The sequence below is a fragment of the Podarcis vaucheri genome, assembly GCF_965113315.1.
Source record: "Podarcis vaucheri genome assembly, chromosome: 3".
In the NCBI taxonomy this organism is placed as follows: Eukaryota; Metazoa; Chordata; class Lepidosauria; order Squamata; family Lacertidae; genus Podarcis; species Podarcis vaucheri.
The window spans coordinates 85,148,153-85,162,235 of record NC_138761.1 but is presented as its reverse complement, the minus strand read 5'-3'; the positions used below and the strand labels follow the sequence as shown (position 1 = coordinate 85,162,235).

The following is a 14,083-nucleotide window of genomic DNA, read 5'->3' as shown; positions in this document are numbered from 1 at the left end:
AAGGACTGGGGACCATGCTAAATGGTGTGGGCTGTGGTGGTGGGCAGAGGGAAAAGGGAAGTTTGTGAAAAAAATGGACAAAAGGGCCTTCTCTAAGAAAGAGGACGCATGAAGCTGCTGAGGAGAGCAGGAAAGTCATCTTCTGCTAGGAATGCTCAGGAATTTTGTTTGGTCTGCATTTCAAAGTAATTATTTGATCTGCACCTCCTGGATTAATGTGCAGATTGGAATAGAGTTATCTGTCATGGACTGGCTGGATGCAGAGGAGCGATAGGAGGAACACCCAGGGGGAGAAGGCTCAGAGCCCAGGGAGTGGTGGTAGGACAACAATGAGTGGTCAGAGGGAGATGAGGGAACACACTGGGAGGAGGAGGTGTCGGAAGCTGAAGAGAGAGCAAGGTTTAGTGAGCAGGAAGAGGTTGTGGCACAGAGCAGTCCAGAATCAGAGGCAGAAGTGGAGGCTGGAGAAGTGGAGGGGGGCCCAAGAGGCAGAGATTAGGCAGGCTGCTGAAGAATCCAGGGGGTCTCCGTCTCCTGCTGTGGCCAGTTTCCCTTCCCCTGGTTTCCCAGAACCCACAAAGGTATGAAGAGAGCAAAGCAGAGACTGACAAGGAGTCAGAGTCTCAGATTGCTTGGGAAGGACCCAGGGAACAGGAGCCTTAGATTGCTGTGGAAAGGTGAAAACCTTCTGTGCTCACAACTGCTTCATTGGGGTAAGATCTTCTGGAAAGAGTTGCTGTGCTCACTAGGCCTGAGCTGTTTTGTTTCTTTGAATAAAAAATTAACTTCACTGACACCTTGTGAGTTATTGCTGACTTGCTTCTGACAGCCACCCTGACATTATCCTTCAGATTTTGTACTTCTTAACTCAAAGAAATCCCAAAATGTGTATTTTAATTTTCAATATGTTTCATAATGTATACACCAGGGTTTCCCAAACTTTGGTTTCCAACTCTTTTTGGACTACAATTCCCATCATCCCTCACCACTGGTCCTGCTAGCTAGGGGTGATGGGAGTTATAGTCCAACAACAGCTGTAGACCCAAGTTTGGAAAACCCTGGTGTACAGTAAGAGAAAATACATTTAGAATGGCATAGTTTGTTAGAAAATGTGTTCCAATTTATGTATTTAAACTGCCAATTTCTGTGCCAAGCTTTAAAAATAAAGTTGCAGATTAATGTGGAAGTGGAACAAAACAGACCTATAAATGAACACATTCAAAACTGGCATGGATAGGAAATGGTGATCAATCCATTTCTAGCTTCCATCCACCCCCTTCTGCAGGTGCATTCAACATTATCTTCATCTGGCATAAGCATGTATATGTCTCTGCACATGTATGTACACACACTTTTGGTTTGGCATTAGAGGGTGAGCCCAGCCTTCCTTCCACCTCACACTATGCTCCTCCCCATTCCTTCTCTGGCACAACAGCAAGGAGACTGGAAGCTTCTGCTTCTGTTGTAGTGTGTCATTCAAACCATAAACTGTGGTTAATCTTAGCTATGACTAGTGAAAACAAGCCAGCTCCAAGTGAAGCACAACGAACATTCAAAACAACACTCACTGGCAAAATCAACAGCTTCCTAGCTTTAATGTACCGTACCAAGTTAACAATTGTATTGGAACAACAACCAAAATGTGGTTCCAACTAAATCCTGAGCAAACACAGTCAAAATGAAACCCGCTGACACACACTACCACAAATGGGGTCATAAAGTTGAATACAGATATCTGCCCTTTAATTATAGTGACATTCCCGGAATAACTCCGCCTTAATGAACTTGAGGCCAATTGGAGGAAAATTCCAGCCACATGGCTTCTGATGCCACCACAAACCTGGATATGGTAACTACTGAATGCAGAATTCCTACAAATGCAGTTTCAGCAAGACCCTACTTAAGTTTGACACACTGGGTGAATGAAAACTGCTGCTACAATTTAAGGCACTCTCTCCAAACATTTGCTCGCAGAATGTGAAAAACAATAGAAAAATTAATACTATTGCTGTGGATACTTCCCCCTCCATACTTCTGCCACTGTAGAATTAGGGGGCGCGGGCACTAAAACTCAAAATGCATCATTTCAGAAATACCTGGTAGTAATGGCAATAATGGAAATGCAAAGGATAATATAGGGAAAGCATATTAGTTCTAGCTGAAAATATAATGAATATTTATTGCAAAAGCAATTAAATAAAAATTGTCAAGGACTGGCAGGACTCTGACAAGTGCATGACAGAGGTGGGGGAGCTGGAGGTGGACCGAGTAGAGGGGCTAGTGATTTATGGGGCTTGGTGCCAGCTGTGAAACAGGATACAGGATGGGGGAAAGGATCCATGCAGTCAAAGGTGGAGGTGGGGCTGCAGGATGGGTCACAGGCAGAGGAAGAGGTGAGGGGTGGGCCAGTCGAATTGTCACCATCCCTTTCCCCAATATCTCCTAAAACCAGAAGGGGCTTGAAGAGGGAATAAAAGCAATGACTTATATGCAGGAGAAATTATTGGGCGGTATTCAACACTAGTCCTCCTCTAAGTAAACCTGCTGAAGTTAATGGGGATGGTTAACTTAGGTTAATTGATGTCAATAGGTCTACTCTGAGTAGGACTTAGTTGACTACTGCTCTTTATTATATTAAGGAATCTAGATTTAGTTTCCGTAAAATAACTTAAGCTGCAAATACATTTTGTGGCATTTAAGAGATACTAGTGTCATTAAGAGATGCCTGTGTCATTAACTTGGACTCCTGCAGCAATAGCACCTCTGAACTGCAAACATTCTGATTTCCTTACGTAGGCTAGGAGGGAGGACCTTCTGTTTTTTATTTTCCTTCAGTTCCTTCAGTAATCATATACATGCTGTCAACTTGACCACACAACTGTTGCAATGGTCAGAGTAGGATTTTTGCAGGCACAGTAACTTGAAGGGGAGTTCTCCCTGCATTTCATTTTCAATTTGTATACCACCACCTTTCTACATCACTGTATTTAAGGCAGTTTAGAGACCACAGAAATGGCAAAATGTGCAACAGCAAAAATCATGCTGCCATCCTATCAATCCAAAAGACAGCAACAAATTAGGAAAACAAATTAGCAAAAGGCAAGAATCCAATTCACATGTGGCATTACAAGATAATGAAAATAATAATAAAACAAACAATAGAACTAAAGAATCACCATCAATTAAAACAAGTTAAATCATTATAAACAACTAAGACAAACATCTGGAAAAATGCAATGCAGTGTGGCTGACCCTGTTCTGTGGAACAACATCCCCACTGAACTGGTTAATTCAACAATACATGCTGTAGATTAAATCCTAGAAATTTTGCCAAGCTATGCTTCTCAAAACATATGAAAAACACAACACAGCATATGTCTGTCACTGAGATGAAAGGCAGTAATGAATTGTCAAACACACAAAAATCACATGCTATATCACAAACATGCATGTTACAGTCCTATGGTTTAAACTACATCAATCAAATCTTCAGATATCTTAAGGGCTGTCACATGGGAAAAGTTGCATGCTTGTTTTCTCCTGCTCTTGAGGGTAGGACTCGAGGCAATGGCTTCAAGTTACAAGAAAGGAGTTTCCAACCAACATTCAGAAAACTTTCTGACAATAAGAGCTCTTCGGCAGTGGAACAGACTCCCACGAGAGGTGGTGGACTCTCCTTCCTTGGAAGTTTTTAAGCAGAGGTTGGATGGCCATCTGTCATGGATGCTTTAGCTGAAATTCCTGCATTGCAGGGGATTGGCCTAGATGACCCCTTGGGTCCCTTCCAACTCTAAGATTCTAGGAAACCACTCAGTTACCTTTCCTTGTTTACAGTAGCAATCCGCTGCATGCTGATGCATACGAGCATCACCTTTACCAAAGATGACTAGTGCTGCTACCTCTGATTTGTTTATTCACCATGTTTATATTGCATTTCTCTTCCATAAAGCTCAGATAATCCAAAAGAGAAATTGTATTTTAAGTTCACAATAACCCATATGACTAAAGCAAGGCTAAGAGATTGTGACTTGTCTAATGACCACTCTGCGAACTTCTTGACTGGTGTTGGCTGACTGCCATTTGTCCCTTAGTAGGACAATAGGAAGCTGCCTTATACTTGGTCCATCTAGCTCTACCCTTGGTTCGTCTAGCTCAGAACTGCTGAAACTGATGGACAGCGGCTCTCCAGGACTTCATAGAGGACTTCATCTTCCTTGGGATGTTCCATATGCAAAGCTGATGCTTAAGCACTGAGCTACATTCCTTCCCCTGTGTTCCACTACACACACACACACACAATGGGGTGTTGATTTGGAATTTCCACTCTTTAGTGTTACTCTTGCAAAGATGATCCACATATGGAGGAGCCTATTATTGAAACACTATCCTTGCTAGACTACGGCAACAAAGTAAGGATACCAGCAACTTGAAATGAATGTGAGTTGTACAAAAGAGCAATTGCACAAAACCTACTGGTGTCCTAGGCATTGTTACATTAAAAGTTTCTGCCTTTCTGAAGCTTCCATGCATTTCAATAGAAATGTTACACAGAAGAAACTCCCAGGTAAACTACAATCATAATATCCAGCCAAGGGTGGCATTAGAAACACCCACATACCTCCTGCCAAGTGTGCTTAAAAATCTAATTGTGACCATTTGATTGCTAGGCAAAGGTAATTTCCACAGATTGAGCTATTTCTTTATCCACTGGTAATGCTGTAGCCAAACAGCCCACAAAATACATAGAATATGGATGCTTTAGTTAGGATTCCTGCATTGCAGGGGGTTGGACAACATATCACTCGGGGTCCCTTCAAACTCTACGATTCTATGATAATACAAAATATATAAGCCTTCTGTATTAAAATGGGGTTGATGTTATAAGAATGAGGCTTTAACTCGTCATATACATAAGAACATATCCACCATGACTGCCAATTTGTTTCTGGGTCCCAATTCAAGGTGCTTATACTGGCATTTAAACCCCTAACCAAGCTGGTCCTCAAATATCCTTCCCTACAGACTCTCTAGGATCAGATCAGCAGAGGGTGGTGACTTGGTAGTTTCACTGTACTCAGAAGTTCATGGTGGTGGTGGCGGCCCAGAAGAGGGCATTCTCTGTGGCAGTAACAAGTAGATATCCCTGAAATAGCATGTTTGGGAGGTGAGGAGAAGGCAGGGCTGGTACAGCACAGAATCCACCGCAACCTGAGACAGCCTTCTAACATCATGTGATTGCAACAGCTCTGTCTCCTCTCCACCCCTTTGTGTGGTGGCAATATAGTGTTTGTCCATTGGGGCAGGTGCACTGGGCTGCTCAGCAGCTGGTCTCCCCTGGTGGTTCAGGCCAATGAAATCAGGCACAGTTGGGCAGAGGGACACATTTGCCTCATCCAAATCAGGGGTCTGGATCACTCTTCCCAATCTTACCTGAAACTGCTATGGGGAGAATGTTATTTGTTGTTTCTTGTTATCTGAATGGTAAAAATTTGCTTAGGATCAATGCAAGCTGTCTGTCCACTTGGTCTTAGATATAGCTTTGGTAAGCACAGGGTGGGGAGGGAATTTATAGTGAAGTCTGAAGCACCTCAAAATGCCTCTGGCAAGTAAAAGAACATGATCCTATGCACACTTACTTAAAAGTAAACTCCAGTGATCAGTAAGGGACTTCTGCGTAAAAAGGCCCAATAAACGTGAAATCTAATGGATCATTTTGTGTAGTGTAACACCACCAGAATTTGTTTTTTAACATTCTGTGTGGCACCTTCACTAATAACTTCTATGAAAAGAGGAAAGGGCGGTCACTATTTCTTCTGTCAGCACACTCCCTAGGCTAGGTCACGTGTGAAAATGTATTGCCACAGGGCAAGAAATTTGCAAAGCACAATGAACTGTATCTCAGGATTAGATTTCCTGGAAAAATATATAACTGAATAATACTTCTTTAATCACCTGCAGACCTGTAGTCCTTTGAAGTGTGCACTGAGTTTCTGATGAGAAACATCTCTCCACCCCATTCCTATCCCAGCACTATAAGCTAGGAAGGATATTGAAATGCACAGAGATCAAACTGAAGGGATGTATGAATACTGCCTCTGCAGCAATTGCTCAAAATCATGGGTGGGGAACCTGTGGCCCTCAAAATGCTGTTGGGCTCTAGCTCCCACTATTCCTGATCACTGGCAATGCTGGCCAGGACTGATAAGAGCTGGAGTCCAATAATACCTGCAAGGCCACAGGTTTCTCCTCCTTGATTTTAGTAAAATGCTGAGGAGCAAAACAGTTCCATTTGTTCTGCTCATACAGCCATTAGCCTCCTGAGAGAACGTCCCTGCAAAACTAGAAGGAACATGGAGCAAAGTTACATTGGAGTCAAAATGCATAGCTATTCAATTACTCTACTGGCTGTAATATTAACTATTATGCGTTGGACCTATCTAGGTTAAGTCACGCTTAGAGTAAGCCCATCAAAATCAATGTGACTTGATATTTGTGATGAAACTTCAGCCTCAGTGATTTCAATGGCTCTATGCAAAGCACAACTGAGTTGGGATCCAAACCTATATTTTATCCCCGCAAATTACCACAATAAATGAGACTACGAGACAATGTGTTGTGGAAATAAGAACTCTGATTTACCCATCATACCCAATGAATGCTCAGCCAAAAACAATATAGCAGTGGCAGAGAACAAAGAAGCAGGTACAGTTCTATATCACCTTGCTTGGGCATAAGACCCAATAAACTCAGGAGACTTATTCTGAGTGAACACGTGTAGGTATTCAGTATAGCTGCCTTCCTAAACCTGGTGACCTCCAAATATTGTGGACTACAACTTCTATCATCCGTAATTGATGGCTATCAAGGCTGGGGCTAATAGGGGTTGTATCTAAAACATCTGGAGGGTACCAGCTTGGGGAAGCCTGATGTATAGGATTTTGCTGTTGAGTTCAGTTCATTGTTCTATCATAAAACAGGATCTCCCCACCCTACTGATGGTGCAATTCAGGTGTTAAACTTGAAATGTTTGAAATGTTGAAATGCAATTCTGGGCTGCATCAATAGGAGTATAGCATCTAGATCAAGGGAAGTAATAGTGCCACTGTATTCTGCTCTGGTCAGACCTCACCTGGAGTACTGTGTCCAGTTCTGGGCACCAAAAAGGTTCAAGAAGGACACTGACAAACTGGAACGTGTCCAGAGGAGGGCAACCAAAATGGTCAAAGGCCTGGAAACGATGCCTTATGAGGAACGGCTAAGGGAGCTGGGCATGTTTAGCCTGGAGAAGAGGAGGTTAAGGGGTGATATGATAGCCATGTTCAAATATATAAAAGGATGTCACATAGAGGAGGGAGAAAGGTTGTTTTCTGCTGCTCCAGAGAAGCGGACACGGAGCAATGGATCCAAACTACAAGAAAGAAGATTCCACCTAAACATTAGGAAGAACTTCCTGACAGTAAGAGCTGTTTGACAGTGGAATTTGCTGCCTGCCAAGGAGTGTGGTGGAGTCTCCTACTTTGGAGGTCTTTAAGCAGAGGCTTGACAACCATATGTCAGGAGTGTTCTGATGGTGTTTCCTGCTTGGCAGGGGGTTGGACTCAATGGCCCTTGTGGTCTCTTCCAACTCTATGATTCTATGATTCTATTCTATGTAGGAAGAGGTACAAGAGGTACATAAAACCTAAGTTTGCATAGCAATTCTGGGGAACCTGCCAGTTGGACTGCTTTTTCAAGCATCCCAGTTTATCTTTCTATCTGGAATAGGTCAGATTATCACTGAGACCAGAACAATCCCCTTGGTGAACTGAAACTATAAAAGGGATTTATCTGTAATCTGTAAACATGAGGTTTTCTCTTTACTTGGCAACCCTTCACACACAAGCCCAAATCTGCTTCTGAGCATCAAGGGACGCTCAGCATCAAGATGCTGAGCATCTGATGTTGCGCAAAGCTATTCATACTGTACACACCTGGAAGTGCTCTCCCGTTTGATCACTGCACTCAGATTTGCACATTGATCTCTTGCCCATATGGACCACCCCACAGATTTCAATGAAGGCACCTGATCCATACACAGAAGGTATGCATGTGTGGATTTGGTCCTTCCAATGAAATGAATGGAAAATGTTCTGGGGAGAGTTCTGTGTGCCCATTAACTTGTAGTCTATGGTTTTAGAAGTTCACTTCTCCCAGTATTATTATTAACTTACTATCATGCTCAAGTGCTTTGAAGTGAAGAGTCTACAGGTTAAAAACAAAAACAAAAAACAAGAGGCAAAAAATATTCTTGGACAAGGGCTCTCCTTAGCTGGAATAATGGCCGAGAATTCTTAGATTTTCTTCCACCACTACTTTTCATATTGCTTAATAACTGGGTGCAAATATATTTACTATAAAGCTATGTTCATTGAATATATTGGGTCATTTTACCACTTATTCAGAACTGCTAGTCAGAAATCTGCCTTTTCAGGACTAATGCCTTTTTTAAAATAAAGTGATCACATGGAACTAAAGCCATAAAGATGCTGTATAACATTGATAATAATAACTTGGTATATATCAGTATTACTAATAATCTTTCAGAAGACTTCAGATTTATATTAACCTCCGAGTCAAGCAATAGCTGCTCAATTTCTAATTTATAAACACACACACACACACACACACACACACACACACAATTTCACCCAACATTCTTTCTTATCTCTTACATCCTGCAGGTTCTCAACTTATAGAAAGCAAGAAATTAGAAACACAGCGAACAATTTTTGAACATTAAAGCAGCTAATTCACCTTCCGCTTTACCATGATGCAATTTCTGAGCAGTCAACTTGTGACAGAAATTCATGCTATACTCTGTGATTGATGAAATCTCTTCCAGAAAGCAACTTCCAGAAAATTATCACATTGTATGAGTGATACAGTTGCATGAGTTGGCCTCGAGGGACCTAATTAGAGTTGCGAAAGAACAATAAAAAATACTTAGGAATCTGATTTTAGAAATATGAGAATGCTGAGAACAATGAAGGGAAACTGTGTAGGTGTCTGAGGGAAAAAAAATTATTCATTCCTTGTGCAATGTTGCTGTATAGTGATGTTTCCAACATGGTGAAATGTCTTATTCATTGAGCAATATTAACACATGGCAAAAGCCTTTACAATATGACTGTTGGGCAAGGCCACAGCATGGTATAATTTCAAGATGATGTGGATTGAGAAATGATGCTGCGGAGCAACAGATGATCTGATTCATCTGTTGAGTAGCATCACTGCTATTATCAAGGAGCTCTACAATCTGATAGACAAACCCACATTTTTGAAACAACAAACACAGTATTTGCATGCATCAGGGATTAGTATTCAGGAAATATTACAACAAGCATGAGAATGTGGCCAGGAAAATATGGAGTAAAGAGTAAAGGAGTGCCCATCCCATTGAAAGCATCATCCAACACCTCAAGCTTTCCTGACTCTCTCAGTAGCATAGACAGTGACACAGAGTTATAGCATATAATCATATCACAGAATTGTAGAGTTGGAAGGGACTACAAGGGTTATCTAGTCCAACCCCCTGCAATGCAGGAATCCTTCGCCCATTGGGGGGCTTCAACGCGTGACCCTGAGATTAAGAGTCTCATGCTCTACCAACTGAGCCAAAATTTGCTCCATCCTTGTTCTAAAATAAAGCTTCGGAAAAGGAAGGCAACAGTTAACACTGGGTGGTAGTTAAATGCATGCTGGAAGCCCACAGATCAATGTTGTCTTCAGCCATTAAGGATGGGGAGGGGGCATTAGCCACCCAGATGTTGGGACTCCAACTCCCATCAGTCCTAGCAGCATGGCCAGTAGTCAGGGATGATGGGAACTGATGTCCAAAAACATCTGGAGGAGCACAAGCTACCCACCCCTGTAGTAAATAAATAGCTGTACGGTTATAAATTTAAAAACGTTGGCGCTGTATAACCAAATGATCCAGCACATTGCACTGTAATAATGTTACTTGGTGAAAGAGAAATCAATCTGCCCTAGCAGTACCGCTACATTTATTTCAAACAGCGTTGGTGTGTGGCTTCTTCAAGAACCAATTAAATGAATGGAGAGATGCAGCTGCAGTGCTTGGAGGACTCCTCCTACAGTACTGTGACATCAGGATACAAATATTATTTTGATTCTAAAAAACTGCATGCGCCGATAAGGGCTGCAAGAGCACACTCTCAGAGCTTGCTTACAAGTAATTTTGATGGATTTGGAGGCCAGTATGTTTAGGAAAGCAGCTGAAATCTCATATAGTTCCTCACCCACAGCTACACTATGTCCCCACAATCTCATGGTTCTCCAAAGAGCCCAAAAATGAATAAACTAAAATGTCCTACTTTAACATTTTTAACTGGGGTGTGTGTTCTTTTGTCACAGAGGCATCTCAGATTATGCCATACAATTGACACCTATGTATGACAATGTCAAACAGTTGACTAAGCAAGATAAGTTAGGCACTATTTTCTCAGCAGTCTAAATGATAATTAGTATTCCCTCAAAGAGAGGAAGAGTCCATATCATAGCATTCTGGTTTGCTGCCAAATTCTTCCACACTAATAGTCTACCTTCTTCTATAAGAGCTGATATTTTGGCTGTTGCTGATTTGTGCAATGTAAACTCTAACAATTCTGAGGCAAAGTAGTTATTAATTAGGACCATAAAACTACTTTGCTATTAAAACCTTGTCTTTAAAAGTTTCTTAGAGATGACTAGCGCAGCAGTTTGCTTTTATGTTAAATGAGAATCAGATAAAAGCACTGTAGGAATGAAAATGGCTCATTGAAAACATACAACTACAGCATTTTACTCAATCTTTTACATTTTGGGGAAATGCAGATGTTGGTTAATATATCTGAAGTATGTCTGAAAGTGAGATGAGATGAAGTGCAATAATGCAGATCAAGCAAGAATGTGGCAACTGAAAACATAAGATTAATTTACAATCCAACAGATGGCAGAAAGGGATGGGAATAGGAATGAAGGCAGCTCATGCAATAATGAGTTACTGGGATCTATAACCAAGGCCACTTGGATTCCATAGCAGTGAAATTCATCATAGGTTCATTGTAGAGCCATCTTGGCATTCAATAAGTACCTGACAATCTTTACAGCTGTGCAGAAATGATACTTAAGAGTAAAACGTGTACATAAAAGACAGTCCTGCCTTCTTTAAGATAAATGCAGTCATACACATTCATTAAGTGCACCTCTGCCCTTTAATGAGTATGTATTAAAAATATTGTTTAGTGTACTGTTCAGGTATGCCCTTCATAAACCAGAATTGTATGTACAAATACTGACAAATACTGCCCAACATCCTTGCCACTGCATATGTGAAGCCACTCAAAGACTGCAATCCTATGCCCATTTACCTGGGAGTAAATCTCACTGACCTAAGTGGGACTGACTTCTAAGCAAACATGCACAGGATTGCACAGTACCTTTCTGACTCTTTGGCCTTGTTCCAAATTCCAGCTGTAGCTATTTTATTACTGATCCTACTTGATGGATATTGATCTATCCAGCATCAATTCTGCAATAACATCTCATCTTGAAAACGGGGAAGGGAAGGGAAGGGAAGGGAAGGGGGGGGGGGAAGAGCCTACACCTTATAAAATGAAATGTGAGACCAGGCCTTGAACTCCATTTCATTTAAATTAAACCACACATAGCCATCTCACGAAACTCTGCTATAGCATTCAGATTACAATGCAAACCAGTCTATCTTACCAAAATGGGATCTGCCTTAAGCCTAATATCTAATGTGTCATGATGTTATGATGGCAAATGACCCCAGGGCTGTTTTCCCAGTGTGTCCTCCACATGTTCCCAAAGCTAACCCTGTAACAATGGGAGGTGGGGAGAGACACTTTGCAAACATCTCCATTTCTCATTGTGGGCCTGGGCCCAAGAGCAGCAACGTGACTGGCACGTTCCCAGTTTGCTCGGAAAGCTCTGCTATGCAGTGATGGAACACAGTGACCAGCAATTAACATGGTTACCATCGAAGCCAAGTCTCCAGTAACAAAGGATTTGGAATCAGTCACAATGGGGTGGGGAATCTTTTTACATTTAATATATACAGTATCTGTATATGTATGCATATTTGCAGTTTCCGCCCAATATTCAGGCAGCTGCGTGGGAGCTGCTGGAAGAAAACCTTATGCAGCAAACTTAAACGGAGCCTGCTCCTCCTGCTGCACTTTTAGCTGGCGGTCCCCCTAAGGGGAATGACGGTGAAGTGAAAAGAAAAAGAAGACAGACCGCACCGAAAACATCCACTTTCAGAGCTATTGGCTGCTGGGGGTGGGGTGGGGGAGAGAGCGCTTAAACAGGCCCCATCTAAAGCCAGATCCAGATCCGCGTCGCAACCTTCCTTCCCAGACCCCCCGCTTTCCCAGAAGCCACGGAGCCATTTTGACCGCTGTGTGACAGTGACAGCAGGCGAGGAATTGGAGACGGGGCGCGGGTGGGGGCTGCTGCTGCTGCTGCCTGGCCGTCTCTTTGCGGCCTGGACGAGGGAAGGGGATGGAGGGAGACGGGGATGGAGCTGAGGCGGCGGCGGGAGCAGCAAGAGATGGCAGAGGAGGAGGAGGCGGCGGCGGCAGGTGCCTTGTGGCCAGCCAGGCGCGCTAAGAGGATGCAACTTGGCCTGGGATCAGGGGCCTGCAGGAAGCGCGGCTGCGGAGAAGGAGGCTGCGGGGAGCTTAACAAAGGCTTGGCAGCGCGTCGCTTGGCCGGCCGGCCGGCGGGCGGGCGCGCACACAGGCTCGGTTACCTCGGATGGTCCAGGTCCAGCGGTAGAACTCCAAGGTGTCGTTCACCACGTTGGCGATGAGGCCCGGCTCCCCTGCGGCGGAGTGGCCCATGGCTGCTTGGCTGGCTGGCTGGCAGGCAGGGCAAGCGAGCGAGCGAGCAGCGGCGGCGGCGGCGGCGGCAGAGGAGTCGGCGGGACTGGTCGGGGCGCGCGCGCGTCTGTCGCTGTGCGCCGGAGCTGCTGCTGCTGCTGCTGCCGCTACTGCTGCTGTTCTTGCTGAGAATGAAATTTAAATCTCTGTCTCTGGGTATCTATCTGCAGGCCCCGCCTCGCTTCAGACGACTCCCGTGCCCGGGGCCAGGGAGGGAGGGAAAAGGCAGAAGAACAGGAGCCGAGGCTGGAGGCACCTTGGGATGGAGAGGAGCGCTTAGCTCGGCTTGCGTCACGTGGCCGTCGCCTTTCCCGGGGGCAGCGCACAAAAGCGCCTGTCCAGGCGCACGCGCACAGACCCGGGGCGGGGGCGCGCGCGCTCAGAGCTGAACCACCTGCTTTATTGATCACGGCGGGGGCGGGATTGCTTGGTCTCTTCGCTCGATCCCAGTGTGGGGCGTCCATAAGGTCAGACGCATAAGGCCCCCATTGCAGCGCCTGGCGTGGGTGGGTTTCCCCCGTTGCCATGTCTTGACCAGCTGCCACGGAGGAGCGCTGGCACTGGGGGACCCTTCAGGCGGTGTGACCCCCCCCCACACCCCAAAAGAGACCGTGTCGCCCCACTCCTTTGCCTGTTTATTTATATTCCTTTCCACCAAGCCACTCCGAGTGGCATGCACCCTCCTTCCGCCCTTGGTCCGCATGTGTTGAATCCTCACAACAGCCCTGCGAGATAGGTTGCGCCGAGAGACCTAAATGGGGATGTGTTGCCTTTTCGCAGTAGCAACTCGAAGCCACTAAATGTAGAAACAAACGTTTAAAACTACAGTACTGGTAGAAGAAGAAATAAGGACCTTTTGTGGGGGCTTTTGACTCCAGAGTGATCTTGATTCTGCACTTGTGGCAGCTCCAGCTGAAGAAGCGAGTGCCACTGTTGAGAATGTGTAGTGGGATCAGGTTCCGCTTGCGCAATCCGCTGCTGTGGGCACGGTGCTGGCAGCTTTTAGCCACATGCCCTCTAGACATTTAGCCACATGCCCTCTATTTCTCCCTAACATAATTATCAGGTGAGGGCCACCTTTCCTGGCTTATTAAATCTAGCAGACTTGGTGGGCTGACTTGGTTGGGTCCACACTGTAG

The 14,083-nt window shown here is 44.3% G+C and overlaps 1 protein-coding gene across 1 annotated transcript in view; it reads right to left on the bottom strand.

Annotated features, from left to right (window-relative positions):
* Positions 1 to 12,973, bottom strand: part of ELOVL4 (ELOVL fatty acid elongase 4) — a 47,701-nt gene extending 34,728 nt beyond the window's left edge. The window contains exon 1 of the mRNA XM_082216975.1: positions 12,815 to 12,973. Coding sequence (XP_082073101.1) covers positions 12,815 to 12,905 — 91 coding nt within the window. The 5' untranslated portion in view covers positions 12,906 to 12,973. The remainder of the gene's footprint in view (positions 1 to 12,814) is intronic.
* Between the last annotated feature and the right edge of the window lie 1,110 nt (positions 12,974 to 14,083).